This window comes from Felis catus, chromosome A1 (genome assembly GCF_018350175.1).
Source record: "Felis catus isolate Fca126 chromosome A1, F.catus_Fca126_mat1.0, whole genome shotgun sequence".
Lineage (NCBI taxonomy): Eukaryota > Metazoa > Chordata > Mammalia > Carnivora > Felidae > Felis > Felis catus.
The window spans coordinates 187,364,293-187,383,488 of record NC_058368.1 but is presented as its reverse complement, the minus strand read 5'-3'; the positions used below and the strand labels follow the sequence as shown (position 1 = coordinate 187,383,488).

Here is a 19,196-nt window from a genome sequence, read left to right as displayed (position 1 = left end):
AGGAGACTCTCTGTGCTGCTGCTTCTAATTCCTACAGCCATTTTGGTTTGTGTCACACTCTCATGTTGGATCAAATATGTTCCTGATAGTTTGTCTGACAAAGTGTGAGTTTAAGACTGAGTCTTAAGACTGAGTCTCTGTCTTAAACTCACAGCCCCTAGCACATCACAAGGCATCTAGTAGGGGCTTAACAGAAGTTTATTGGATAGATAAATGGATGGACAGATGACTAGAATAAATGAGTGTGAAGAAGGATGGGTGAACAAATGAGATGGTGCCCAGAACTTCCGGCAATTGTGAAAAACAATATTTATTTCTTTTTTTTCTAATAAAGAATAGCACATTTCCAGTCAACCAGTAAAAGAAAAAGTATAAAAATTACTAAGTACAGTCATTAGCATAATGTTATAGGAAAAATTATAACCTTTTCCCCTAAATGGCATGTTGGGTGGTCACAGTTGCTTTGGTTTCAAAGGGGGGCAAGAGTAGGTAATAAGCTATCTCAGGTGGCCCAGGACTAAGGAAATTTTCAGTATAAGACTTGGAAAACCCCAGGCAAACTGGGATGGTTGGTCATGCAAGAAAGAGTGCGACATCACAATGTTGGGTATGGCTTGGCATTTAGGTACAGTGGTCTGACATCTGCGTGACTTTCCTATTACCTTGTTTCCTCTTAGCTCTGAAATAAAAATTCCTGTGTTATTGTTGAGGATGTCACAACTTTCAAAGGGTTTTCACGTCCCTTCTGTAATTTTGACTTGATCCTTAGGCCAAGTCCAGGAGGTAGGGCAGTTCTAACCTAATTTGCAGGTGTGGCATCTTGTTTCAAGGCTCCTGGCTCCTAGAGAGTACATTAGCAGTGACTCAATCCAGATTTCCTGACACCAGTTTTCTTTCCACTATTCTCTTCCTCTCTGAAACATCCCACCTGTCTCAATATGGCTTGCAGGAGTGGGCAGGAATCAAATGGGGGAAAGGGAGGACCTTGAGATCCAAGTTTTGGCTCAATCTTCTCATTTGGAACAATTCATATCATTACTGCTTTGCCTCTCTAACAATCTCCATGTAGGATTCTCCTGTTGGCCATTATTAGTAACATCATGTGGCACAGTCAGTAAAACAGATACAGCATACTGACTCCAGGATAATGCTTCAAATGGTCCCTCCAGTTAGGTTTGTTAGCAGAATGGTCAGTGGATGAGCTCAGTTTGCCATTTGCTAACTTGATTGTTGAGATCTTTTTGTTCATCTTTGCTGAAAAGTTACTCAAGTGTTAAGTCAACTTGTGTGTGCGGGGTGCTATGACTCTTAGGCTCAAAGACTTATCACAACATTGCATCCATCCCTAATATACAGGGATTTTGCTGAATATATAGGTACTATCCTAAAGAGGAGAGGGTTCAGTAGCCTTCTCTGGCTTATCTTAACAACTAGGGACAGGCTATACTTGCCCATAGTATACCTTAATTCTCTTGATAGCCTCTTAGAATTCTATCAGCCATTTTTAAAATTTCAATACTTTTTTGAGTTCTTTTACATTTTGGCACTTATAACTCTATGGATAAGAAGTTGTGTAATCCTTTTACCTCTACAGTGAGACTTACTCTGATTCTCCCTAAAATAACTGAAGCATGGGTCGGTGTCTTCCAGGTCTTTAAGGTGTAATTATTTGGGCTCAGTGTTGCTGTCATACATACTATTCCGGGTGCAGATGTATTAAAGTCTACCAATCTTAGAGCTGAATGAGGATGTGTACTTGTATTTGAAAAATGAATAAATAGCTTTAAAAAAGAATACTGCTCCTATCCTCTTGGTACAGATTGTGGACATATGGTCTATTAGCTAAAGCTTGGGGTTTCCAGTGCACCCATTTGCTTTAGCATGTTCCTTCTGCCTCTTACACTAGCTGTGGACCTATAATTCTCAAAAGTCTCTGTGACACTGAGTTAAAATCTAGTTTTAATCTTTAGATATGGTTTTCTTTGGGTTAGAGACAAAAACAACCCAATTCTTGATGAATGAAAGAATTCATATACTCAAGAATTCATATACTCAAGATAAAGTACCTGTGTGTATGGGTTTCTTTTGAAACTTTAATTCTTGGCACAACAAGGTGATGTGTCTGGGCTTGACAAGCCCAGAAACTTCCATACCTTGAGAAATTGCCTGGGTAGATATATCTCTTAGAATATTGGAAAAGTATGGCCTAGTTGCATTGGCCACTGGCTATACTTATCTAAAGGGCCACAAGAATGTCTCTGGGCTAAAAAAAAATTAAAACTCAATGCATGAGAAACATACCTTCCTTATAAAAATTCTGTTTGCATGATCTGCTACCTGGCAGCAGGAGAAAGGTAGAGGGTGACTGGTTTCCAGTCTTTTTATGTCAAAGCCCTTGGGGCCAGCACTTTCTTCAAGGAAGTCAAACCTGGTCAGGAGAAAAGAACAAGAATGACACATCCTTTCCTCCATGAAAAGGAAGAGTCATGGGTTAATTAGGCCATTGATTGGGTGGTTTCCTCTGAGTTTATACAGATTTCTGCAGGCTATTCATATGGTCAGTGAACTCTGGGATCAGCGATGACTGCTCCTGCTTGAGGGCCAGTACTCAGCAATCTGTCCACTTGAGTAGGTTCCAGAAGCCATTGTCCTACTAGACCCAGAAGAAGGTATTCCCTGGATTAGAGTTTAGCTGAGGAGTCCTCTGGGCATGGGTCATCCCTCAGATGGTCTCTACTGCATTTCTCTCCATGCAGCACCCAGTTCTTCTTTCACTTGTACTTGGAAGGGCTAGAGCTCTTTGGGCTGTTGGCTCTGAAGTCCTGTTCTGGGACAGGTGGCACTGGATGGTGGGTATGCTGAGCCTCTTCAGGAATGGGGGCAGGCCTCTGTCTGTTTCTCCAACTCTGGATTTCTAGATCTCTTTTGTCCATGGGGAGTTTGTCGATTTTCTGAGCTTTTAAGATCAGAGACTTCCCATAAGTCCCTTGTAGAGATAGGAAAAAGTACCTGGTATGAAATAAAAGAATAAAGGCTTGTTGATTTTTGTTGACTTCTTGAATTTCAGCATTGAAAAGGACCTTAGAATCTAACTCCCCACACAGGGCAAGATCCTCTTTGTTACACTCCTGTTGGCTATCAAATCTATGTCTAGGCATCTCTGGAATTGGGGAGTTCAACAATAACAAAATATAATAGCTAACATTTATTATCTACCAGGGCTATCCTAAGTGATTTAGGCGTTAACTTACTTCATTCTTCCAACAATCCCATGAAGTTGTACTTTCGTTTCTCTGTATGTACAGATGAGGAAACTGAGGCACCAAGAGATTAGTGATTTGTCCAGGGGAGCCACACAGTGATGGAGTGGTGATCAGAACCAAGCACTCTGGATCCCAAGGCTTTTATCCACCATGTACAAGGTGGTGCATTCTATTTCTGGGCAATTCTAAATCAGGAAAATGTACTTCCTTTGTAATGTCAATGCTTTGCCTAACTTATTAATGTTTAAGTAGTTTCTAAATACATATTCTTTCCCTGAATCTGTGGGTTGACTTGACAGCATCACTATATTATCACTATTTGCTAGATGAAGAAACTGAGTCCCTAAGTGATAAGGGTTTCCCAAGATTTCCAGAGAAGTTAATTGACCTCCCTGAATGGTTAACTCAGGTGTTTCTTTCCTCCTGCCAAGTTGAAGGTAGTGGACTCTGGATTTGGGAGTCTCCATCTGTGTTTAGAATCTAAGTTTAGGGAAAAAAGGAATGAGAAGGTGAATAAAACCATGTGGTATATGGAGAAAAAATCACACCATTACATCATTTTGTGATATTGGGCAATTCATGTTCCCTCTTTTGGTGTCAGTTTCTTAACCTAAAGTGTAATTCAGTTGCTCAGGATACCTGTGATCTTTTCCAAAAATAATCCTTTAAAAGTTTTTATTTCTAAAGCCTTATAGAAAGACTCCATCCTTCCACTATTGTCTAAAAACTTTAGGGTGACATTACAGTGGCCAAAGGGTTTCTGAAGACAACAGTAGTTTCCATGGAATCAGATAAACTTTCCCTCATTCTTTCTCTTCTCACCCAGTGAGGCAGTACTGGTGACCATATATATGTTTCAGGAAATACTTTCTTGCTTGGAAATTTGAATTTTCTCAGTTTAAGCCTTTCCTCCAAGCTATCACTTTCCTTCTTCCAGCCATTTATTTAACAAATATTTGTAGAGTCCCTACAATGGGCCAGGCCCCAAGGGATTAAAGTGTGAACAAGACAAGGTTCTTGCTCTCATGTAGCACGTAAGTAGACTTCTAAATGCAGAGAGCACAGAGAGTGTCAAACACCTGATCTAGTTTGAGAGACCTTCCTTGAGAAGGAAACATTTGAGGACTGAGAGATGCATAGGAGGTAGCCAGGCAAAGAGGGGGTGAGAGAACAAAATCCTGAGCATGATGGCTGAAGTATGGATAGTGAGGACAGAGTGTGGAAATATGACACAGAAGGTGTTGGTTAGGCCAGAGCAGGCAAGGTCTGGGGGCCATATCTTGGTTTTTGTGCTTTATTGTGATGACCTTGGGAAGCCCTCGGGAGGGACATACGTGGATGACACGATTACACTTTGACACAATAATAATAGGTTAGAGCAAACCCAATAGGAGACTACTGAAGTAATTTGGGGTAAAAAGATTAGAAATAGAGCAGATGGATATGAGAAATAGGTACAAGACAAAACTGTCAGGTCTTGGTGACAAGCCAGATATGAGGTGGTGAGTGGTATCAAGGATAACTCCCAGGGGTCTGTCCTGGTCCTATGTGGGTAGCATTTGAGAGAACTCTGGAGGAGACCCAAGTTTCTTTGATGGTGGTGCTGACAGAGGATGGATTATGAATTAAATTATAGAGGTCTCAGTTTCCTCAGACCTAACATGCCTAGTGGAGGTGATGATTGGTATCTAGAAAGATGTATCTAGAATTCAGAAGAGAGGTCTGGACTGGGAATTTATATTGGAGATTTGTCTGTTAAAAATGATATTTAACTTCACAATAGTGGTTGCTATGTATATGGTGAGAACATAAAGTCAGAAGACAGAAGATCCCAAGACTAAGACTAGACATCAACTATGTCAAGGACACGAAGCAGCAAGGAAAATAAAGGAGAAGTAGGAGAAAGATGAAGAGAATGTTGTGTGATTTAAGCCAAGGAAAGAGTGTTCAAGGACTGTTATCCTCTCTTGTAGCTAATTAAGATACTGCTTTGTGTTGTAAAGTTAGTGTGTTATTTCTTTTGTCTTATCTGTAAAATAATTTACATATTCCTAGTTTAAGAGACTCAGTACAGTTCTTTAATATTGCTTGAATTAATTAGACCAAGATAAGTGAGGTCACAGCTAGTGGGCTAATTATCACAAGCTTGGTGAGTGAGATCAATCTCCATTATGATAAATATAGCTTATAACTTCAAGTGAACAAATAGTTTTCTGTGGTGAACATTCGATTATGTAGATTTCTTTAAGAAACATTTATTGTTCCAAAGTTATAAGTCCACAGTCCTTGGAACTATTAAAATAATTGTTTCCCTATCAGAGGAAACCTCTGCCTTTCTTAGTAAACAACATTAAACAGAAATCCAACTTTATGATGATAATAAAGAATAGCAGAGATTTAACTTCTGTTATTGGTAACTAGCAAGTAAATATTTTCCAGCTTTCCCCTAATTTGTCCCTCATCTGTTTTAACAATCTATAACACTGAAGGTTCATCTTGTCAACAGTCTTCATTCTTTTCAAGGATCATCATCAAACTGGTTGCTGTTGGCTCTAAGTGTTTTCTATCCAAGGGTAAGCAAAGAATGTATGATAATTTTCTTTCCATATCCTAAATCTGATACAGAACAGGGAGCTCAGTCCTTGGGTAATGGTGATCATAACTGCGTGTAACCCAAAAGTGTGGACAAAAAATCCACATATTTGATGCTTTTTTTCCAATGAGAGCACAATCTTCTTTGTCTCCCCCAAGGGTTTGGGCTGAAGAAGGTGTGGGGTGGGCAATATTTCCTCTGAGGTTTGTACTTGTTCTTAATTGCTTCCTGCTCTTCACTCAGTGCCCTCTACCAATACTAGTCACTTTCACCTGTATTATGGTCACAGTTGTGTCTGAATCATATACTGAGTTGCAGGTTTCTTGAGAACAAGGGCTCTGTTTTATTCACCTTTCTATTCTTCTAACATCTATTGCTCGTTTATCTCAGAGTGCAGCATATGTGATGGGAACCATGCTAAATGCTGGTTATATAATAGTAAGAAGTATACCTTCTATCCAGGAGTTAATGGTCAGACAGAGACAGACAACAAATGGCTGAAGGCAGTGACAGGGTTACACCAAGGTGATGGGAACACATAGGAGAGGGGGATGTATTTCCAGGTAGGAAGGTAGGCAAAGTCACAGAAGGGTTGGAATTGATGCCTGAGATGATGTCAGAGAATGAGGAGGTTTGGTAATAGGAAGTATATTCCAAGTAGAAGAAATTGCATGAATAAGGGCAGGAAGGTGAGAAGGCATGGGCCTTCAGGGGAGCACAGGAAGCCTGGTGGTGTTGAACCCAAACTTTGAAGCAGGGAGAGGACTGATGTTTCAGACACCAGCAAGGGACAAGGAGGGAGGCATTGCACATAGAGCATACTTAGAACTCAACTGGTATTTATGTTTGCCATCTAGGTATCTTCAGCCTTTATGCATCAGAGGTCAAGGCTCTGAGTTGGCTTAGGACAAGGAAATGGAAACCAACCTAGGTTAAGCAAGGTGCCACATTTATTAAAGGAAGTAAGGTCTGCTATAGTTCTCTAATTTTGGATTAGAAAAAGTTCTGTGCAGTGTTGAGATAGTCTGTTTACTATAGCTTATAATGGTAGGGAGGCTGAATTTTGATGTTTAGAGTGGAAAGATCTTAAGAATGGAGAGGGGCTAAGTCTTGCCCATGGGGTACATCATTGTGAAGTTCACTGACTGCTCTGACTAGAGTGTGGGCTGCAGAATAGAACACTGGCCATTGAATTGGGAGAATCCAGCTCCCACTGTTATGTGTGGTGGACTTGTGGACACATTATGTTCTTTCTTGGGACTTAGCTGTCCCATGAGCAAGTGGGACTAGAACCATAGCTCTGTTTAACTTCTAGGTGATGGCAAAAGCAAAATGCAGTGCTAGGAAGCATGTGGCAAGAGTGAGCTTCAAGGAAATATAAGGTATTATTGTTGCTGTTTTTCTGGATAAGGCAAATGCAGAAGGTTTAGGCTAGAAATGTTAGAAATAGTCCCTGGACATAAATGATTTGTTTGGCTAATACAGGTTGTGGGTGTGTGTGTGTTAAACAAATTTGAGTAACATTAAAAAGTTGGCTATTTCATGCAAAATTTGGATTTATGAAAAAAAAATCTAAAGCTCTGGAATGCTAAGACTTGATCTTTCCTGGTGGCAATGATAGGGTGAAGCTGAGAAGGTCTTTTTCCCCACGTCTGTACTTCACCTGGTTTGTTGCAGTTGCTTGTCTGTCCCTGTAGATATTTGAGTATGAGACTCCTTGGCTAATAAATAAATGATCCCTTATGTACAACAAAATTTGTAAGGCAGGAGGGCAGGAATTATTACTCATTTTACAGATACCACAACTGAGGCCAAGCCAGTTGGGGACTTTGCTACTCTGTGGCTGACCTCGGACCACACTCTGTGTTATTTGCTCTTTAGTTTATTGGTCTCTCTGTCCTAGTACCCTGTCTTTGAAACTGTAGTCTCAAGGTTCCTATCAGGAATCAAACTCCTGACTCTTGGATTATGAAAATGGCTTAATAAGTGGGCACTGGTAGTTCTATGAAGACGACAGCCCCTGTGCTCAAACCTTGGCAGAAGAGCTGTGACTGGTGTGACGAAGCAGATGAGGTAGAAAGTGGGGTCTGAGAGCTGGCTTTCCATCACCCAATAGGGATTGGTGGGACTGTTGCAGTTGATGCAGATGGCGTTGTAAACAAGGGACACCACAAAGTACATCAGGAAGCTGCCTGCTAGAACAAGTCCGTGGATAATGGTCTGTGGAAGGAAAGGAGAAGTAAACACTGTTAAAAGTATAGCTTAGATCGGGAGGCAGTACAATCATGGCAGTTGGCTAACTTTGTTGTAAACATTTTTTGGGGGGAGATAAAAAATTAAAAAAAAACATGCAGCTTAATGGATCATTATAAAGTGAACACCCATGTTGCTATAATCCAGAATTTGAACACACCTACCCAAAGAACCCTGAAAGATTCTGTCTCACCCTTGACTTTGGTGATAATTTCCAAGCCATCCTTTGTAGTTTCACTGCCTATCTACTGTTTTCTAAATGTTAGGTAAATAGAATCCTATTTGGTGTGATGAATCCATTTTTTTCACATGTGGCTGCAGTTTATTATTTTCAAAGCAGACTTGAATCAGACTTGATCAGACTGTTGTCTGATCTTATTCTGTTTTGTGTTTCTTTCCCCATTCTTATCCTCTTTTAAACTTGTACTATTAAATTGTACTATTTTGTACAATTTCATTTTCTCCCTTTACTGGTTTGAAAGTTATACACTCCATTTCTATTCTTTCAGTGATTACTCAATAAATGATAATAAGCAATCTTAAATTACCACAGTCTAAAATATGTAACTACTTTTCCCTCCTCCTGAATTAAACAAGGACTTTAGAGCACTTTAACTCTTAACCTCTCTCCTGACTTATTGCTACTGCATTTTTTTCCGATTTTTTAAAAAAATTCAAGTTAGTTAACATACAATGTTGTCCTGGTTTTAGGAGTAGAACCCAGTGATTCATCTGTTACATATGACACCCAGCGCTCATCCCAAGAAGTGCCCTCCTTAATGCCCATCACCCATTTAGCCCATCCCCACACCACTTCCCCTCCAGCAATCCTGTTTGTTCCTTGTATTTAAGCGTCTCTAATGGTTTGCCTTATAGTTGAATATTGTCAATATTCATTAAAATTCAGTTACATGTTGACTGTTTATGACTTCATTCCTTCTTGCATCTTGGACCATCCATCTGAGATTTTTTTCCTTTTGCTTTGTACCTCCTTTAGAATTGCCTTTAGTGGGAATCTGCTGGTGATCTATTCTGATGTTTTATTTCATTCTCATACTTGAAGGATATTTTTGACAGATAACAGAATTCTTGTTTGGCAGTTCTTTTTTTCTTTGCATATTTAAAATGGCACTCCATTGTCTTTTGGCTTATGTTTTTGCTACTGAGATGTCTGTTACTTTTGTTTCTAAGAATGAAATCTTTATGTCTTAAGATCTGGCTATTTTTATGGTTTTTGTCTTTAGTATTCTATAGTTTCTTTATGGTAAGTATGTGTTTCTTTTATCTTGGGTTTTGTTGAACTTGAATTTGTGGATAGATGTTTTCATTTTTGCAAAATTCTTAAGTAACCATCTTTTTTTGTGTTTTACATTTTATTTATTTTTTTAATATACGAAATTTAGTAACCATCTTTTAAACTTACTGCCTATCTCATTTTCTCTCTCCTTTCCTTAGACTCTGATCAAATGTATGTAGACCTTTTCAGATGCCACACTATCCTCTATACATTTTGTACCTTTTCCATAATTTTTATTTTTCTTCTGTTTTATATTTTGCATAATTTCTCTTGACAAATTCAATAAATCTCCCTTTCAATTTTTTTCTGATTTTTTTGTTGAGCCAGCCACTGTATTTTATTTCTAAATGTTTTATTTGGTTTCTTTTTAAATTTGCTAGGTTGCTTTATATAGTTTACCAATCCTTGCAGATATTTTAAAGCTTATTCTTTACTTCTTTAAACATAGTAAACATAATTTTCTATAATATATATCTGATAATACTAACATCTGAAATATATTTTTTTCTTTAATTTCTTTATTTTGGGAGAGAGAGTGCATAAGCAGGGGAGTAGCCTAAGCAGGTTCCGATCTGTGTAGAGCCCAATGTGGGGCTCTATCTCATGAACTGTGAGATCATGACCTAAGTTGAAATCAAGAGTCAGTTGCTTAACTGAATGAGCCATCCAGGTGCCCCTGATGCTTGTTTTTTTTTGATCCTCACCAATTGGTTTTTGTTTCTTTGAGAGTTGGTTACTTTGGATTATGTGATGCTCATTGCCCTTAAAGTTGCTAGGAACAGTTTGAGGCATAGGATGAGATACCTTTCTCTAGAGAGGGTGTATGTGTTTATTTTGCAATGTCCTTGGCAACTGTCAGTCTTGAATTCACTTTAAACTGAATTCATATGTCAAAATTTGGCTCAATGAAGTACTAGAAACTTGGGCTGCAAATATGTCTGAGGCCAACCCATGGTTCTTTTCCTAGGACAGTTCTTTTTTACAGATTCTCCAAGCCCTGTTCACAATGAGAATGATTCCTACAGTACCTGCTGGGGAGATTGAATAGGTAGGTCCATTTTTTTGGGTGTACCATTACCCTAAGGTAGAGCTTTGGGGTCCTAATTTATTTTTAAGAATTAAACATTTATTTGCCTTCTAAAAAGATGGAAGCAATAAATCATAAAAACTTCTTTGAAAAAAAGTCTTTGAAAATAACTTTTCATGGCTTCCAGGGGAAGAAAATCCATCACCTGATTAGCATCAGGTGGTATCAGTAGTTGATTGATGTTTTTCTTTTTCTTTTCTCTCTTTTTTAAAATTTACATCCAAGTTAGTTAGCATATAGTGCAACGATGATTTCAGGAGTAGATTCCTTAATTCCCCTTACCCATTTAGCCCATCTCCCCTCCCACAACCCCTCCAGTAACCCTGTGTGTTCTCCATATTTAAGAATCTCTTGTCTCTCCCCTCCCCCGTTTTTATATTATTTTTGCTTCCCTTCTCTTATGTTCATCTGTTTTGTATCTTTTTAACTTAATTTTTTATTTTTAAAAATTTACATCCAAATTAGTTAGCATATAGTGCAACAATGATTTCAGGAGTAGATTCCTTCGTGCCCCTTACCCATTTAGCCCGTCCCCCCTCCCACAACCCCTCCCGTAACCCTCTGTTTGTTCTCGGTATTTAGGAGTCTCCTCTGTTTTGTTCTCCTCCCTGTTTTTATGTTTTTGTTTCCCTTCCCTTATGTTCATCTGTTTTGTCTCTTAAAGTCCTCATATGAGTGAAGTCATATGATTTTTGTCTTTCTCTGACTAATTTCACTTAGCATAATACCCTCTAGTTCCATCCATGTAGTTGCAAATGGCAAGATTTCATTCTTTTTGATTGCCGAGTAATTCTCCATCGGATATATATGTACCACATCTTCTTTATCCATTCATCCATCGATGGACATTTGGGCTCTTTCCATACTTTGGCTATTGTTGATAGTGCTGCTATAAACATTGGGGTGCATGTGCCCGTTTGAAACAGCATACCTGTGTCCCATGGATAAATGCCTAGTAGTGCAATTGCTGGGTCGTAGGGTAGTTCTATTTTTAATTTTTTGAGGAGCCTCCATACTGTTTTCCAGAGTGCTACACCAGTTTGCTTTCTTTGGGGGTCCTTATTTAATGTGGGCTCTTATTAGACTCTTGCCTTGGGTGGCTGGGTTTGATTTCTGAACTTTCTGCTCAGTCAAGGTGCCAGAAACAAAGTTCTTTTTGAGCAGGGTTGCAAATACCCTCAAGGAAACAGGATTTGGGTCTTTGTCTAGAATCCACCCTTCTCAAAGGTTTTTGTTACTATCCTGTTAGCTTTTTTATGATTTTGAAGAGTTTTTTTTAATTATTCATTTTTAGTTTTCAGTAGGAGAGATGATCTGAATAATCCAGCCCCTGTTCATGAAGAAGAAAGCAGTTAGCTATTTTTTGTTGTTGTTATTTAGTTAGTTTTGTTAGGTAGCAGTTAGCCGCTTTGGTGGGAACTGTGGAAACTGACAGTTATTCAAATTCATGTTTGATTTCTATCTGGGAAAACAAAGAGACTGTCCTTCTGCTTCAGGTACTTTCAAAAGAGAAATGTGTTTTTTCATAATGATTCCAATAGCTGACTCCTTTGCCAAGAGCACTGGAAATTGCCAGTAACCACTGGATTAGCTAGTCTAGAGATGCATTAGGTGAGTTAATAATGCTGAATGGTGAGTGAAAGGAACAGGTACCCTCTTTGAAAGCAGCCAGATGCAGTGCTGTGAGAAAGTGGGCTGAGTGACCAGTTAGGATATAGAATCTTTAGTCTCATCACCCATATGAAATATGGTTGAGGACTGCTTATGCATTTCAAGGCATTTTGAAAAGTTAAAAGAGAGTAGAATTCTTCTTGGGAAATATCTTGTGCTAGTTTTTTAAAAAATGGAATTAAATTGTGAAATACTTCAAGCATACAGATAGTACACCTCATATAGCCAGCACCTAGCTTTATCAATTTTAACTTTGTCATATTTGCCTCCAATTTTTATTAAAAAATTAAGTTTAACATATACAATTAAAGCACCCATAATACCCCGCAAATGTTTTCTCTTTAGTCTAGAACATAAATTCAGTGTTCTCATCACTCTCATACACATTTTATACCTACATGTTTATGAATACTTTTTTACTTTATCATGTACATGTATCCTTCAACTTTTTTTTCCACTAGACCTTATCCTTTTGGAGTTTCATCCATGTTGATAGATATGGCTTTAGTTAGTTATTTTACCTGTTCTATTGTATGAATATGCCACAATTTATTTTCCTATTGATGAACACTTATGCTTTTTCTTTTCTTTTTTTTTTCTATTAAGAATGATTAATTCTTGAACATGTTTCTGTATATACACATGCAAGAGTAATTTTCAGGATGCATCATACTTATAAGTGGAATTGTGTCATAGCAGATGAGTACTTAAACTCCTCCAGCTATTTTCAAATTGCTCTCCAGAGTGATGGCATTAGCTTATATTTTGTAGTCTACTACCAGGATATAAAAGTTCCTTGGTCGGGACTTATTATCTTTAACACACTGCTGAGTCAATTTGCCATTCACTTAAAATGTTTATTTATTTTGAGAGAGAGAGAGAACTCCAGCAGGGGAGGGGCAGGGAGAGAGGGAGAAAAAATTCCAAGCAGGCTCTGTGCTGTGAGCACAGAGCCCAATGCAGGGTTTCATCTCAAGAACTGAGAGATCATGACCTGGGTCCAAATCAAGAGGGGGACACTTAGCAGACTGAGCCACCCAGGCACCCTGCCAATAATTTATTTAGAAGTTTTATATCTCTGTTTGTTATGGTCTATGATTTTCTTTCCTTGTGACCTATGCTTATTTCGGTATCAGGATTATTTTAGCTAATTTCTGTAATGGTGACTGGTTTATTCAGGTTTGCTGACTGACCTCAGTTATGTTTTGGTAAATTTTAAAGAAATTATCAACTTGGTTTAAATTTTCAAAAAATATTAAAAAAATGATTATAGCTATGTTTATCAGTCTTTTTCATCTTATTTTTGTGGTCTTTGTGTATGTCTGTGTGTGTGTGTGTCTTCTCCTGGATCAGTTTTGCCAGAGATTAGTTTTAATTAAAATTCCAGTTTGGGGGTTCCTGGGTGGCTATCAGCATGGAGCCTGCTTGGGATTCTCTCTCTCTCTCACAATAAATAAACAAACTTTAAAATAAAATTCCAGTTAGTTCACATACAGTGTACTATTAGTTTCAGGTGTACAATATAGTGATTCAACACTTCCATATAACACCCTGTACTCATCACAAGTGCAATCCTTAATCCTCATCACCTATTTAACTCATCCCTCCACCCACCTCCCCTCTGGTAACCCTCTATTTGTTCTCTATAGCTAAGAGCTTGTTTCTTGGTTTGCCTCTCTCTCTTTTTGCCTTTGCTTATTTTATTTCTTAAATTCCACATGAGTCAAATCATATGGTATTTTTCTTACTTCACTTAGCATAATACTCTCTAGCTCCATCCATGTCATTGCAAATGGCAAGATTTTATTCTTTTTATGGCTGAGTAACACAGATTAGTTTTTATTAGGGTTTTGAGGAACTCCATTATTGGTCTTACTGATCCTTTCAATTGTTTCCTTGATTTTTCTCTTTAGGTTCCTTGAATTGAATTCTTTTTTTTTTTTTAATAATAAAAGCATTAGATGCATCCCATAAGTTTGCATATATGGTACTTTTATAGGCATTTAGCAATAATTTCCATCATGATATATGCTGGACCTTGTGAATTATTTAGAAGTACATTTTGAAATTTCCAACTTTGTTAAGTTTATTTGGCTCTCTTTTTATTGCTCATTTTTAATCTAAATGTGTTGTCAGAAAATCTGATGTTTATGATTCTTTCAAATTCCTTTGTGAGAATTTGGTCTTTTAATTTTTGGTATATCATCTGTGTTTGAAAAGATACATGTTTGGTATTTGTTTGGAACAGGATTTTATATATTATATCTAACTACATTAGATCAAATGTGATAATTTATTCAAGGCTTCTATATTGTTTTTGTTTGATCCATTTCTGATAGAATTATATATAAATATCACAGTTCTCACAGTATAATTGTGAATTTGTCTATTTCCCCTTATATTTGCTGGACAAAAATATCCAATCTGATAATTTTTGGTTTTAACAGGTGAATTAAATCTATTTACATTATTATGGGTATTGATATATTTGGGTTTCTCTTGAACATCTTGTGTTTTATTTTGGGGGGCAATCATTTTCTTTGCTCTTAATTTTTTTTATCTTTCCTACATCCTGCAGAATTGATAGTTTTCTATTTTCCTCTTATTTATTTCCATTCCTTTATGGTTAACCTTAAGTTTTTAAGCTACATTTTCAAGTATTAAGATACCTTACATCTTTAGACACACTAAATAGGGACTTTTATGGAAAAATTGATAAATGCCTATTTCTATCTTCCTCCCATCAATGACAAAGGCTGTAGCATAAATTGTCTATTGAATAGCTCTTTCTTACCGTTATGTTGTTTCTTACAGTTTTAGCTTTCATGTTCTTGCAGAAGTATGTTTCTACTTTTGTTTCAGTATCTGAAAATGTCATTTATTTTGCCCTGGTCTTATGTGATGTGCAACTCTTTATTTCCCCTCAGGTCTTTGAAGATGATTACTCCACTCTTTTCTAGCTTCTATTGTTTGTCAGTTTAACTGCTATTCCTTTTCAAGTAAGTTGTCCATAGTCTTTGGTAGACTTTAAGATCGTCTCTTGTACATTGTATAGTTTCGCTATGATATATCCAGATTTATATTAATTTTCTTTTTCAATGATTATCTTTTCAGATATTGCTTCTCTACCATTCTTCTTCTAGCCATTATTCCTTTGAATTACTTTTTTCATATTTGTGTGGCATTCCAGATGAGTTCCTAGTAATATCTTCCAATTTGGTAGTTTACTCCTTGCCAGTGTCTGATCTAGAGTGGATACCGTGAATTGAATTTTTAATTTCAATGACAAAATTTTCATTTTGAAGAGTTCTAAATGTTTCCCTAGCTTGCTTCAGTTCCCAGGATTAAAGTTGTCTCCTTGAATCTTAACCACCTTCCTCATGGCTTCTGATAAAACTGGAATTCCAAATAGCATGTCAACTTTTCTTCAGCTTGCTTTCTTGAGTGGGGAATTTCAGCCCAGACCCTGAACCTAGCAGTAAACAGGGCTCCAGTCTTTCTTAACCCATAGGAACAAGACTCTCCTCTGCCACAGTTTCCTGTCCTGGATTCCAGAAAGCCTTCAGTTTGGGCCAGCCCAGTACCTCTTCCTCCCCTGTCCCACTGTTTTTCAGTCTCTCCTCATGCTGGTGCTTCTTGAGGAAATTTATCCTGTACTTGGCTCTGCTATACGTTTTTTGGGTTTATCACTTTATTCTATTTATCTTTGGCATGAATTGGAACAGAGGGTGTGTGTGATCTGAAGTTTCCTTGGGTGGCTCTTACTAGCTACTGCACATCATGTCAGGGGCTGATCTGGTTTAGTTAAAATCCATTATATCACAATATATGTACGTCAAGTGATTATCCTGTACACCTTAAACTTATACAGTGCTATATAAGTCAATTATACCTCAGTAAGACTGACACTGACCCCCCCCCCCCCCCACCAACAAAGGTCTCTAGGAGGTTAAATGAGATAATACACTAAAAATCATATAAATAGGTACCTGGTAAATAATTTTAAGCTCTTTGTTGTTATTACCATTGTTTAGAAGAATTTAATGAGAAAGCTGGCATTGCCGTTTTTAGATACTGAAATGTGATATTTAGACATGCTTGTGATGTGCTTGCCCTGAAATTAAATGGAAAGAATAGACCTCCCTAACACAGCCTCAAGTATAGTCAGGCTACCATTTTCCTCATCTCTGAAACATCCTTGATTTTTTAAATCAAAAATACAGATTTGAAGGGGTACATGCACCCTAATGTTTCTAGCAGCATTATCAACAATAGCCAAACTATGTAAAGAACCCAAGCACCTATTTACTGATGGGTGGATAAAGATGTGGTGTATATATACATACACACAATGGAGTATTACTCAGCCATAAAAAGAATAAAATCTTGCCATTTGCAATAACATGGATGGAGCTAGAGTGTATTATGCTAAGTGAAATAAGTCGGTAAGAAAAAGACAGATATTATATGATTTCACTCATATGTGGAATTTAGGAAACAAAGCAGATGAACATATGGGAAGGGGAAAAAAAAAAGGAAAGCAAACCATAACAAAGTCTCAACTATAGAGAACAAACTGAGGATTGATGGAGGGAGGTGGGTCAGAGGATGTGTTAAATGGGTGATAGGCATTAAGGAGTGCATTTGTTGTAATGAGTACTGGGTATTATATGTAAGTGATGAATCACTAAATTCTACTCCTGAAACCAACATTACACTGTATGTTAACTAACTAGAATTTATATAAAAATTTGGAAAATACATTCTATTTTTGCAAAAAATTGTCTCATTGTTTTATAGGTCTTAGTTTTATCATTCTGGATAGATAATAAGCAAGTTGAGGCTGGGGACTTTATCTTTTATACCTCCCTCATTCCTGTACAAATGGGACACAGTGTAGGAGTTCAGCAGTTAGTTATTGATTGGATCAATGATACAGAGTAAAATGAATGAAAATTTTCAGGTCAAAGGGGCTCTTGGGTGCTTACCCAGGTCTTCATTTCCATTGCCTGGTGCAAGAGAATTGTGGCAAGGGAGATGGTGTTGATGGGTGTCCCAAAGGTAAAGACATCAATATCAGAGTCTTTGTAGGTCTGCAGAGGAGGAAAAAGCAGGCATTGTCAGATGTATCCTTAGATTCAAGGCCTTGGTTTTGACACAGTGATGATAAAGCGTCAGTGAAGGCAGGTATCATGGGAGGGGAAGGAATGGGAAGATACTCAGCTGCCATCCCTGGGGAACTGACCCAAGGAACAGACAAGATGAGGAGTGAGTTAATATGGTTAAATTCTTTGGAAACATATTTGTAGCAGAAGCCATGATGGGTATTCCAGAACATTGCAGAACGGGTGAACAAGAAATTTATTGAGCAACCAGCAGGCACAATACCAACTGCTGAAGATGCTTCTGTGTACCTTCAAGGAGTCTATAGTCTACTAGGCAGGGAAAATGTAGTACAATTCAAGGTAGCAAATGATACAATGGTACCAGGTATACAAAGTACCCCAGGGAGTACAGAAGAGAATATATATCATATTCAGAGGAGTTAATCTCTTGAAAAGAGAGGAAAGGCAGACCAGGGAAAAGTGAGAACTTGATGCTGAAAAGTTCAAAAAGGTCCCAGATGGTCCGTTTGTTGAGCACATAGTAGGGGGAAAATGAAGTAGGAAAGGTAAGCAGAGTCCTAGAGAAGGAAGGCATTGTAAGCTAGGGAAATTCAAATGAAGCACAAAATCACTCAACCCATCTTGTTGCTGACTGCAAAAGGATGTGAGGCAGGGTAGACACCACAGTTTAGCACTTGACCCATATTCTGTTTTCCCTGTCCAGGAGAAATACGGATTATATTCTGCTATCTTTGTTCCCAGTCTTCAAACTGGGAACCAAATTGAGATGGGGCTGGTATCCCTTGCTATCTGTATTCTTGCTTTTATTTCAGATAATGTAGTATCCTTTATTATCAGAACTTATTTCCTGAATGTGTGCGGCCTTGTCCTTGAAAGCAGAAACCTAAATATAAATCAAGGGTTGTAAATTCAAATACCTTCAATATTCAAGTAAGAAATAGTAAATGAAAAAAAAATGAAAAAAAAAAACGTTGAAAAAAAGAAATAGTAAATGAGTGAAGAGAGCTAGGTATAAGACAAAATGGAGTGGTAGGGACTATGGCAAACTGAAGAACATGCACCCAATCTAAGCAGGGCTGTGAATCAATTCTGGATTTTTGCCACGTGGCAAAAATGACCCAGTGTAATGACAGTTTCCAGTTTTTTAAAAGGTGACAGAAATTAAGATGTTTTGGAAAAAATTCTAATTTTTCAAATACCCTGAGTTAGATATAGTCTGCAGACCACCTGTTTGGATCCTCTGTGCTGCATCATCCAGAAAGACACTACTAGTCTAGGATTCATGTTCACAGTACCAGTTGCGATCCACTCTGTGATTTGTATGATTAGAAAGGGACTATACGACTTACCAGGTAAGGAATGAAGAAACAGACAAGGCTCTGATAGAACGCATCCACTATGCAAATCCAGAAAGTCTTAGAGTTATAGCACTGCCAGGAAAGAACACATCAACCACCATCAAAGCAAGCCTTTGTAAGGAATGTTCTTGTGCTATCTGGGGCAAACAATAGGGTATTTAGAATGCTTTTTATCTTAGAGGCAATAGAATGGGACCATTAAGAACACAGACCTGGGGGTGACAGACCTTAGTTCAAGTCCCAGCTCTGCCCGAACCTTATGATTTTGTGAAAGTCACTAAACTGCTTTGATAATTGCTTCTTCTTCCATAAAAAAGGATGAAAACACCAACTATCTCCTTGGGTTTCAAGAAATCTAAATGTGGTTGTGCTGTAGTACCTAGTAAGTGCTCAGTTATCAATAACTGTCATTCATTAGCACCATGCTAGTGCTAATACACAATGGGTAAGTTTAGAGATTCTAAGGTTTCTATATAGCATCTGAAAGGGAGCTCTCCATCACAGCCCAGGATCACAGATTCCCAAGAGACAGGGCTCAGTGGCTTCAG

The 19,196-nt window shown here is 37.9% G+C and overlaps 1 protein-coding gene across 3 annotated transcripts in view; it reads right to left on the bottom strand.

Moving 5' to 3' along the window:
- Positions 1 to 285: 285 nt before the first annotated feature.
- Positions 286 to 19,196, bottom strand: part of ATP10B (ATPase phospholipid transporting 10B (putative)) — a 334,425-nt gene continuing 315,514 nt past the window's right edge. For 2 of the 3 annotated variants that reach the window (XM_045035992.1, XM_045035995.1), the window contains 4 exons: positions 18,640 to 18,720; positions 17,153 to 17,257; positions 7,889 to 8,076; positions 286 to 3,009 (listed from right to left, as the gene is read on the bottom strand). In XM_045035992.1, coding sequence (XP_044891927.1) covers positions 2,772 to 3,009; positions 7,889 to 8,076; positions 17,153 to 17,257; positions 18,640 to 18,720 — 612 coding nt within the window. In that variant the 3' untranslated portion in view covers positions 286 to 2,771. Of the gene's footprint in view, positions 3,010 to 7,888; positions 8,077 to 17,152; positions 17,258 to 18,639; positions 18,721 to 19,196 lie in introns of those variants that run through there. The other variant, XR_006584372.1, reaches the window with a different exon arrangement.